General features: G+C 47.8%; 1 protein-coding gene across 1 annotated transcript in view; it reads left to right on the plus strand.

Moving 5' to 3' along the window:
• Positions 1-4,216: 4,216 nt before the first annotated feature.
• Positions 4,217-11,841, plus strand: part of LOC119091183 (digestive cysteine proteinase 2-like) — a 13,932-nt gene continuing 6,307 nt past the window's right edge. The window contains 5 exon segments of the mRNA XM_037213837.1: positions 4,217-4,356; positions 5,333-5,724; positions 6,877-7,034; positions 7,037-7,283; positions 8,974-9,076. Coding sequence (XP_037069732.1) covers positions 4,225-4,356; positions 5,333-5,724; positions 6,877-7,034; positions 7,037-7,283; positions 8,974-9,076 — 1,032 coding nt within the window. The 5' untranslated portion in view covers positions 4,217-4,224.

An 11,841-nucleotide genomic window follows, 5' to 3' on the forward strand; every position in this document is an offset into this window, starting at 1 on the left:
TGGTTTAGTCATGTCAATAACAATTCGGGACCACATTTCAATTTACAATCTAATTTCAGGGGATCCTCGAAGTTTCTGAAGGACAGAGAACAAAAGCTGGATCTTGAGTCTATGTGAAATGAAGTCTGGAGACAATAATCACGCCACCCGCGGCGATCAGGGATGTTGTTGCGTCAATGGAGGTTCCTGTGTTAATCCGGGATCAGCTGCGCGTGTCGGAAGGCCTCCCGCCTCAGGGAGAGGACCAATGTGATGTGATGTATCTCTCTTAGGGTCTCTGTATTGGCCAGAGGATCCCGCCCCGTGTCGCTAGAATGGCACCCGGAAGACACCCTGTCATGGGACGGAATGGCCTTCATCCTTTGGACGGGAATAGTAACGTGCCCCTAGTTTTCCATTCAACCCCCAGCGCCCTAAAACATCCTTGTTAGACTATTTCGGAGCTGAGATAGGGGCCTCTACTCTTTAACTGGCAGAAATGGCAAAACTTGCCAGAAATTGGCCCATATACAGGAAAATTCACCCATCTTGAACTGAAATGGCGCGCGATGTATTTAAGCCTCTGGCATTCATCACTCACTACCGCCATAAGGGCAGACCAATCCACATCCACCCTGAAAACGCTCCCCCTAAGCTACAGGATGTGCATACCAACTGCTCAACACGTAACCCAGGGCGCTGCAGGCCCGTCTGGCCCGCCGTATCTCATTTCCACCCCATGTCGTTTTTTTTTTTTGCTTGTTGTACATTTTTACAAAGACTGTTTCTAAGCACTTCCAGCTAGAGTTCTTCGGGATAAATCACTGCTGAATGGGTAACCAATTTGTCTGTCGGGGGCGGGGCAGAAGCGTATTTCAGCAATAATTTTGTGGCTCTGGTGCAAACCAATACCATTTCCCAGCTGAAAGTGTTTCGTTAAATGTGCAAGGTCGAACAAATCGGCTTATGGAAATATTTGTGTTTAAACCAGTCCGCAAAGAATAACGTTTTCGCACCGCCATAGCGTTGATGGCATATGACTTAGTCCCATGATGACGTCAAATTATCACTACCCATAATGCAGTAAGGCGGGGTATTGTTCTATTGCAAGGCGTATTTCTTTAATGGCTAGTAAGGATGTCCAGCTTCTTGCATCATGTAGCAAAACACGTGGTTCGTGAATGAAACTTGCACAGTCTGCACAACATTGCTTCAGAGCCAATTAAAAGAATGTATATCCGAACCTTCCAAATGGATGGATTTCTGAGACCAGAGTTCAAGCTAAGCAGTGCTTGTTGTGTGAGCCCTGACCCCCCCCCCCCCCCCCACCCGATCGTGCAATTCCAGGGCAACGGCGGAATTTGGCGGCGAACGTTTAGCGTGACAATGCTCGGCACGGTCTGTTCTGTCCCCTGATTTCAGCTGACGTTGGTACGGCCGCTGCCACCGGCCACAAGCTGCACTTGTCAGGGGCAAATAGCATGACGTCCTTCATATCTCTAAATTGCATTCACGAACGCCAGATATGGACGACTTGTCGATTTCATTGCTCTTGGACATGGACGACGTTTGGCCAATGGGGGTGGCAAGATCAAGGCCAATAAAATTGTAGTTGGCAGTCATTTATATCTGGCGTTTGTGAGCACAATTTTCAGATACAGCGGCCGTCCATTGGCTATCAATGTTGTGCAAGGTACGATGACGTCATCAAACAATGACTTACTGAGGAGAATGCTTAATGAACAGAGAAATCGTGTTATCTAGAGCACTCTTGATAACATAATTTTTTGTGTGCTAACACAGAAAATAACTAAAACAGTACTAAAAGAGAAGACAGAGTTCTGTTTACTAACATGAGTACACAGGACTCAGTCCAGCAGACCGCTTTTTATTTTTCTGTAATGACAAGAGTACAGCATGATAATTTTGAATTCCTTGCTCAGGATTTACAAATTAAGCTGTGCATCACTTGTGTACCTCTTGAGTTTGTGTCCTTTTCAAAGTTATGCAAAAACATAGCGCAAAAGTTGCATTAAATGTTTTGGTGGTAGCAACGTGATATAACAGGTACAAATCAAGACATTTCATTTTTCACTCTTTACATACCACCAGTAACATATGCTTTCAGAAATCGCAACCTCGAATTGTTGTCTTTGAGTAGATGTTTGGATGCGGGTTGCATTGTCGTTTTTTCTAATTATCACGCAATGCTCTGAGAAAACAAGTTATCACATGTTAAACAAGGCCGTTTTATCATCTTCAAAAGCTTTCATAGCAACTTGTGCATTTTATGGCATTTTATGTTTTTCAGCAACTGAGCTCAGGGTGCAATTTCCCATTCGGATGGAAGACTGGCCCCCGACTTGGGTTCCACCCCCCTCCCCCCAAATTTATGAACGAAGTAGGCCAAAGCCGATGAGAACCGCGTTCACAGGTTATTTTGGGGTAAGTTGGGTCATTTGTGGCTACAAAGACCCCCCCTTACTCATTTTGCGAAGCTGCACCCTACCTAGACTACATTACTTTGATCGAACGAGGAATGCCTTAATTCACCAGAGCACTGGAAAGGTTGTCCTCCGGACCATTTCGATTCCTCAGCAATTTTGTTCTCTATGATGACACAAAAAAAAAACGGCGTAACCTTTGGCGCAGCTCAGGCTATTTTGCCTCGCGACCACATCGGGGAGGGGAGGGCATGTTCAAACATTCCCACTTAACAGTTTATGGCTGGAATAAGAAAGAAGCAACGTGACAGGCCTGGCCAATTTCACCCGCTTATTTTGCATGATGAATATGACCGTGGACGTCATCAGTCACACATTCAGCATCCGTGACATCACATACCGTTGTGAACGAGATCAAACGCGTGAGTATCATCGTTTCTCAGTGCGTCTCAGGCGGGGTGTGCGTCAGAATCACTCCAAAATGCCGACGAAGCCTGGAGTCAAGGTCATGCTAATACCACACTGGGTCAGCATCGGGCCACTTAAATGGAGGCTATTTTTATATCCTTTTGCATGCGTGCCATACATATCATCGACACTGGTTTGGAATTATGCCGGCCATTCGGATGAATTTATCGCATACAGAAGTGATTAGAGACCATCATGGGCATCTCGCCATTTTGCATCCATGGGTGCACATCTGAAAGGGAGAGAAGATGGTTTAGGTGCAGCCTTTCCGAAAATTACCAGCATAGTTGTGGGGGTTTTGGTAGCAAAGCTATGAAATGTCGGGTACATGGTTCAAGAAATAGGACTCAATGTTGCTGTTTACGCTTCTTTGAGTAACAACAAGTTTTGCGCACTGCTTTTGTCATTATCAACGTGAATGGCAAGATTTTAGTCTAAACCTCCGTGAGCCTCTTCCCACATTATAATACTGAATGGCTTCAAAAATGGATATGCAGCGTTCACCGGCGTGTAGAGACATCGAAGGAAACGTTAGCAGGTGGGTATGGGCACAGTCTCCCGGGAAGCGGGTGGACTGAGTGGAGCCTCACCGGTGAAGGCCTGTACGCAAAATAGTAAGTAATTTTTGTCCGACGCCCACAAGATGATCTCGCAAGACCTCCGATAATGACCTATATGAACTCGTGGTGTGACTAACCGCTAGTGTACAGGCAAGGAAACCAGTCGATGAACTGCATCGCAGCGGTGGAAAATAAGAAAGGAAGCTGCAAATAGCTCCACGTGGGGCCAAATTGACATGCAAACCTTCACCGATGACGTAGCTTGGTGACGTGATCGGACAATGATTCACTTGGTCTATAAATGGGTCAAAATAAGCACATGTCATGCATAGAAAATTTCATGAACCTTTACGACGGAGTTTGCAATTGTCAAATTCTGCAAGGAAATTGTCTTTAGCCCCGGCGCTCGCGGGTCGACAGCATGCTGCCGAGGTTGGCACCGGCTGTAATCTCACTGTTAGCTTCGACATGTAGTGGGCTTGCCAAGTAATTGTTTCTGACGCTAAGGTGGTAGCAAGCGGCCGCATCCCCCCTGACTCACGAGTTACATTTATTGTCGCGAAGGGTTTTCGTTTCACACGACCATAAGTCTGCGATGCGTTGTTTTTAGCGAGGGTCCAGCGCTAGGTAAGTACCTTTTGGCATGACGCTCGTAACATCGTTCAAGTTCGCGGTATTATGGTTCAAAATGTGGCTCAAAGAGGGCAGTATTTTACTAGTGCGAATGTGAAGCCAAAGTGATAAACGGTTTGTCCTGCAGGCTATACATCACCATGCGCGCCGCTGTGCTCGTGCTGCTCGTTGGGGCGGCGTCCTCCTTTGTGGAGAAGTCCGAATGGAACGCCTTCAAGCAGGAACACGGCAAGGCCTACGCCAACCCTATCGAGGAGTTCTACAGGATGAAGGTAACGCTTCATTTTCCAACCGCATGCTTAACGATGAACTACGCATTAGTAAGTCGTCGCTTTGAGGCCACCATAGTGCCCAGTTCCTCCATGCAATGCTCCCATTCTCATGAACACTGCTTCATAACTATCACTGTTTGCAGATGCGCAAGGCAAGCCCAATGGTGTAGTAAAGTTGCAGCAATGTTACTAAAGGCGCTACAAAATAGGCAAAATAGATGCGGACACGTGTACAGCCAACACCAACACTTATTTCGTATGCGCCCACTTCTAGGGTTTCCTTCAAGCCGTCTCATAGGATTAGGGGGAAAATGAGGGATGTGCAATTAGGCACACTTTCAAAACACAGTGTTACATTTCAAAGTAGTCATTATCCTCTAGATGCATGTCACTCGGGGTCTAACTGCGCCCGATACTGCCTCAACCGCTCCTGCATTTGACCGTAGTGTGGAGTTTTAAGGTGCATCAACTGCAAATGGGCATGCTCAACGCGCCGTAATGCAAGGCTTCTCGTGGGCAACGTGTTTGGTATTCCACTGAGGCATCGCACAGAAGTTGAAGAATTGCCGTGCATGTACTTCGTGCACAAGAGGAGGAGGAGCTGCATAGAAACGGCAATCGATGTTCGGGCTGCTCTTTTACAAACATCGTCGCGGTGCATCATTCTTCCAATGAGTTGTTCATCAGTTCTCTAGAAATCAGTAAACCCATGGCACGTGCCATTTAACAGTACTATGAACGCGTTGCCATTGCCGAGTTGACGCGCCAAGCTGTCACGTGAAAAAATATGGTATCATACCGTCACCTCCTGCGCAGAGTGTACGAGTGTTGTTTTAATCGTGTAGCCGATTGGGTCTGTCGACTCTGAGTCACTTCGACTGTGTCCTTGTCGTAACAAGCTACGCGCTTGTGCGTTGCAAGTTGTACGATCACGCAAACAAACTTGCTTCCTTTCGCAGTTTATGCCGACAACAAGGCGTACGTCGACAAGCACATGAAGGAGTATGCCGAGGGAAAGCACACCTTCACGGTGGCCCTCAACAAGTTTGCTGACCTGACCACCGAGGAGTGGAGCCGCACATACAAGGGCCTCATCAGGGGCAGCAGCCAGCCCCACGAGACCCACCAGCCGACCGGCAAGCAGGCTCCCAGCAGCATGGACTGGCGCCAGTACGGCGTGGTGACCGGGGTCAAGGACCAGGGCCAGTGCGGCTCGTGCTGGGCGTTCTCGGCTACCGGCGGCTTGGAGGGCGCCTGGGCGAGAGCCGGCAAATTCATGCTCCCTCAAAGCGAGCAGCAGTTGGTTGACTGCTCCCACACTTACGGAAATCAGGGATGCAACGGAGGACTCATGGATTTGGCCTTCCGGTACGTAAAACTGAGCGTCCATCACCTCGCCAGAGTACAATATCGTTACAGGTTAGCTTCGAAGTTGCATCGTCATCGTTCAGCTGATTTTATTCCAAAGGTAATCACATATCTTTGGTCAACATATGTGTGGGGGGTAAAAGGATTTGATCATCAGAGGATCGGGTAACTTTTACGCTAAGCCCTTTGAAAGCTATAAAAAGCTGTCATTTGGTTGATAACTGAGAAGAATGGCCGGAGCTGCAATGATGGTTGAACTGAAATGCGAACTCCGTATTTTGGTAGGTACAAACAATCGTAACGTGCCAAAGGAAGACAATTTTCTACGCGTCATGATTTGGTAAACGGCTATGTTGAGGAGGATATCTATGTATCATGTGTAGTTTGATTCGTTAAACTGGCATCACAGCCTCCCGAAACCCAAGGAGCACGTGTTTATATAACTTGTTTGCTATATATCAAATTATTCTGAAATGTTGAAAATAACATTGAAATACTACTATGGTTAAGCGTACCAGTTCAGGCAAATTTCATGAGCTACCTGGTGATGCATTTTGCAATTAGTATGAACGACACCGAAGCTTAACCGCAGTCAGTACAACATATTATCGAACTGTGTTGTCAAAATTGCTGCACATCTTGCTTGATTCATAAAAAATTAATGCGAACTATTTATACGCATATATATATATATATAAATATATATATATATATATACACATATAATATATAAACTTTACATATAGAATCGGGATGACTGCCGAAAGCCCAATCTCCATGGACCTCACTGTATATGAGCATACCTTGTTATTTGACTGGCCTCTTAAATGCCCCGCGCTTCTGAAAAATAGCTTAAATGTGGTGATGACGGCATTGCTCTTGCAATGGATCCCAGGCGAGGATAATGAGGGCGTCGAAAACATGGCTAATGGTCAAACCCATCGACTTCTGTTTATTATGATGCAATAGTTAGTATTGGTTCAGTAAAAAGAGTGTCGCGGAAATACCGATCAACTTGTAATACCCATTACCATTCCAACCGAACTTCACTCATTTCAATTTGGTCACTGCACTTACGTCGAAGTCGTGCATCGTAGTTGCGGTAAGAACGTCCTTACGTGGGACTGGCTGTTCGTATGCCATCGTTCGCAGGTACATCCAGGCGCACGGCGGAATCGAGTCGGAGGATTCTTACCCCTACACCGCCAAAGACGGCACGTGCCAAGACTACGGCACCAATGTGGCTCTGCTCTCCTCCTGGGTGGACATCCCGTCTGGCAGCGAGAGCTCCTTGTTGGATGCGCCGGCAACGTGGGCCCCATCTCGGTGGCGATCGACGCCTCCCACCAGTCGTTCCAGCTCTACTCGAGCGGCATCTATAGCGAGACAAGCTGCTCGAGCTCCCAACTGGACCACGGCGTGCTGGTCGTCGGCTACGGCAGCAGCGGCTACTGGCTCGTCAAAAACTCTTGGGGCGCTGGCTGGGGACAGGGAGGCTATATCATGATGACCCGCAACGGTAGCAACCAGTGCGGTATCGCCACCGAGGCCTCCTACCCGCGAGTCTAAGCGTTGATGAAAGCTCAAGGTGCGTATTGCTGATACAAATGTAATGGTAGAACCTCGTTTTTACCACTTACTCGTGGGCACTTGTGGCCTACTCTGAAGGTTTGGTTTGTACTAAAACATTGCTCAAAATATACACCTAATATCACTGTGGTGTTTTTTTTTGTGGCTGCGCGATTATTTCGAATGCAAAGTTGCCCATGCGTACTGAGGTGACCACCAGTTGACGCCAAAAATGTTTAAAACATTTTAACTGGTGTCGTAACTTTGCAAACCGTAAGCGCTGCAGGTCCGCAAGCATTGGAGGGGAGCATTCTCTGAAAGAAATAAAAACGTAAAACTGAATTGGCCAAGTCTGCTGCATTGACAACTAAGAGCCGTTAACCCGCGTTATTATACGTATGCAGTGACACCCTTAGCGCGGGATGGTATCTTTTCTTCTGAGCCCCGAATCACTGACCATCACGTTAAGGCAGGCTAGCATCAATTAAGAAGGGGGCATTTAAAGGCAGTGGTCTAGTCTTTTGGGTTTTTCAAAATGCTATCTCTATAGATATATGATCAAGCTATTAATATTGACAGCAATGAAAACGGCATTGGAGGCTTGCAACAAAGTCAACTCGAAAGTTATTTTTATCATTGATGGTATCGATTGCTGCATGCACTGCACGATTGCGAGCAAAGCTCTCCTAGGGATAAATTGCACTATTCATCGGAACGGAAATGGCTAATACGTGATGCAATCCATTGTGCATCCGTGACAACCTAGTCCTTCACGGAAAATCATGATTCCGTAGCCCGTTAGCCGTGGGCTATTCCTTCGGTGGCAAGTTTCTTCACTTCACCGGCGACAACTAACATCACAATGCCGGAAAAAATAGCGTCACGTGTTCCCGACAGAAAAGACGTGACCGCGTGAAATTTGCCCTCGTTTTGAGCCAGATAAGCCTTGAGCGCCGTGGCCGAGTACGCTGGAGGTCAATCAGTACAGAAATCTTAAAAAAGTACTATCAGATATTACCGCGATCGGAGGGAGCGCCTAGGTGTATGATCTTATTGTGATTTGGCCTGGACGATAACATAACAGTTGTGAGACCTTATTCAGTGCCCGTGGTGTGAAATGCAGCGGGTAGCCATCAAACCGTCCAGGATCGCAGCATCCAGAATAGCATCAGTTCATAGCATCCAATATTGCGACACCAAGCGTTCATAACATCTAAAATGCTTCCAATACCGTACCCATTGCGGGCGTTCACGGCAGCTCAGCGCGAAACGTCCAAAGCCGCAACATCTAATGTTCACAGCATCCAGCGATCAAGACGTTCAATAGTTTTGGTTGCTGCCGCTAGGTGCCACTACTATAACATATCTTTCCCAACTCCTGTCGCTAGATGACACGATAATGCCACATGCCCCTCTTTTGTTCACAGATGGCATAACCAATCCGACGTTCAAGCCACAATCACGTGATAGGTACAGTGGAACGCGGTTTCTATGAATTAACTAGAGTGCCTGGCGGCCGTGTCCGGCTAGGCGCGGCCGCGCCCCGGGGCACGCGGGTGGACTGAGCGCAGGCGCGCATGGCGGCCCAGCGGCCGGAGACGGGGCAGCCGGCGCGGCCTCAGCCGGGACTGCTGCACCCGCTGGACAGGCGGGCTTTCCCGCCTGCCCTGCTGCTGCCAGCCCTGGCTTCGTGCAGGAGCTAGGTGACGTGACAGGCGAGGCTGGCGGTGCCGTCGAGGGTTTCATGCCGAAGGACAAGGAGCTCATCTTTAAGCGCTTCGGTGTGTGAGAGAGACGGTGCGGTGACGCCGCGGCGGCCCGCCGCCACCGCCGCGGGTGCGGCAGCTGCTGCAGGCGGATATCCTTCGGTGTGTGAGAGAGACGGTGCGGTGACGCCGCGGCGGCCCGCCGCCACCGCCGCGGGTGCGGCAGCTGCTGCAGGCGGATATCCTTCGGTGTGGAGAGAGACGGTGCGGTGACGCTGCGGCGGCCCGCCGCCACCGCCGCGGGTGCGGCGGCTGATGCTGGCGGATATCGTCCCGTCCGGCTCGATATGCGATCACATTTTTGTCGACCTGAGGTGGCCCTGGTAGCGAAGTTGAAAACTTTCTGCAGTGAAGAAGGTTGAGACTTAGAATGCCTACTAAAATGTCAATTCATTTTGTCGCCTGATCAATGTGACAGCTGTATGACAGATATGGGTTCATCACGATTCCTAGGTTTCGCACAGTTTCTGAACACTGTAACACCTAGTCAATGAGCACTATGGACGGATATTCTCAGGTTTGGGTAAGCTATCGACAGTCGCCAAACAATGACATCAGTTTTAGTGCCATTTGCCATCATCCCATGCTGTAAAAGCTACATGCACACTGCTTCTAAACAATGACTCAAATGACTACCGCATGTATGCTCATTTGACCCGAGGGCCTTCATTGTCCAGCTGGGTGTCGCCAGCGTACCGGACTATAGTGATACGGGAACCGCTTATGCGTGATGGGATGAAGCGCGCGATGTCCTTGCTGGAGACGTTTTTACAGCAACGACCCAAGACATGACCTTTGAAATGTGCCAATGGTGATCCTTTTTGGTTCTGATATCGTCTGATCCACCATAGCACGCTTCGTGTGTCCCTACAAGTAGCTCTGGACCCAGTCTGTATATGTTTGGAGCTGCCACAGCTTCGTTATCAACAATGATTGGCCCACTACGTCCAAACAGTGACTCAAGTCGTCCAAAGTCAGAAGTGTTACTTCTGGTCGGTCCATGCTTTGTAGCACCTGATCGGAAATCGATAAAAGCGCCGTGTAAGTTGAGTTATTTTCCATGATGACATGCTGGTCCGAACTGAAAAGGTGATGGTAACCTTAAAAAGATGATTGTAACCTTACTTGCCTAGTTCTACCACCAAATTCTCGCACCGGCTCGCGGTGTCGTACGTGCTAATCCGTTTGTGTCATAAATCCTAAAATTGTATAGGTGAAGCATACTCCGACAATACTTCCTAAATGTTCCGATTGGCACCCTAAAGCGTTTAAAGGTACTTTCTTCGGAAACGTTGTCGTTTTCATCTGCTCGCTGCCCACCGCCTAGTGTGAGACGCAGGACATGCGGGCCGCAGCCCTCGGAGATTAAAAGCCGGGCGCCGGGGTTTTTGTTATGACTTTCGAGCGCGCAAGGCCAGAACGTGAGATGATTTTTCACTTCTTAATTATGAACAAAAGTGATCATTTGAGGCCAAAATAAGTTGATGCGAATGCAAATTCATGACCCCGTTTGATCTAAGATCTACGTTTACAATGTCCTTGTACATCCCATAAAAAATTCCGGCACAGCTTCTGTGTGTCCCCCAGTGTCCGCCAGACGTACCCCTGGCTCACAATTCGTATATATTGGAAAGAGGGGAAAGGGATTCTCAACAGAACAGCACCTGCCAAGGCATTCGGGAAAGCTTGAATAAACTTAAATTATGCGTGAAATTGGCGTTAACGAGAAATAAGATGAATTCTTAACACGCGTTCGGGTGGGCGGAGTTCAAATTGACAACCCCGAAGGTTTTTCCCAGAATTATTTCCAGACGGCGCTCGTCAAACCTTGCATAGCCGTAGATAGTTTAATGGGGATTTTGTATACAAAGTCTAGATTTACATTGCAGGGCGCTGACCTATGGAGGGCCAAAGGCAGGCTGGCTGTCAGTAAAGGACATTTCCAGGGAAGCGTTCAATGTGATGCAAGAACGGAGTGTTAGACGAAGCCATACATATCTGAGATAGTTTTTTAGACAATAAACCAATTTAAAGTAGAAATAGTATCAATTCCATTTACCGAGGGTCAGGAATAAAGGCTAGACCGAGTTCAAACTAACTCGCTTTTTACTCCAGAGCTTGGCTTCACAGGTAGTCTCTGGTGCTCATTTCGGTATTAGTGGCACAGACCGCAACAGACATATCCGTGCACTTTTTAAAGGTCATAGTCCAGACGACCTAAAATGACTAAAAATCCTCAGGGCAACATGTTGTTTTCAAAAACATAACACCAAGCGTAACCACCCCTGACGCTTATTGGAACAGCAAAATAGGGGCAATCTCACAGATGGTTAGTCACCTTGACCTTATAAAGGCTAAACAATGTCACTGACTTAAGTGGAATTTTGTTTAGAACAGGCATCTAGCTTATCGGTGGCCTGGGACTGCTTGAGACACCAACCTGCAGTTTGACTTTGTTAAACCTCATTTGACCGCAAGTTTATGACTTAGGAGCATCAAATTTTGACACAAGTGAGTTCCCGTACAGCTAAATCCACTCTGCGAATATGGTGTCTTTCGCTATCTTGGTTTTTGAGATCTCAGGCAGTTAAATTGACCACACCCCAGCGTAGGGTATTCAACAGGCCACCCGGCGCGTTAACAAAAATATTCACTGACATGCATATGTCTTATCTATGAAATTTCAGTGCGTCGAGAACCCGTGTATAACTGGGTCGTGATAGCTACATAGACAGTGGACACGCGACACTCTATTCGTGTGAATGCATGAATGAGCACATGA

Source organism: Pollicipes pollicipes, unplaced genomic scaffold (assembly GCF_011947565.3).
Source record: "Pollicipes pollicipes isolate AB1234 unplaced genomic scaffold, Ppol_2.1 Scaffold_33;HRSCAF=38_pilon_pilon_pilon, whole genome shotgun sequence".
Classification (NCBI taxonomy): Eukaryota; Metazoa; Arthropoda; class Thecostraca; order Pollicipedomorpha; family Pollicipedidae; genus Pollicipes; species Pollicipes pollicipes.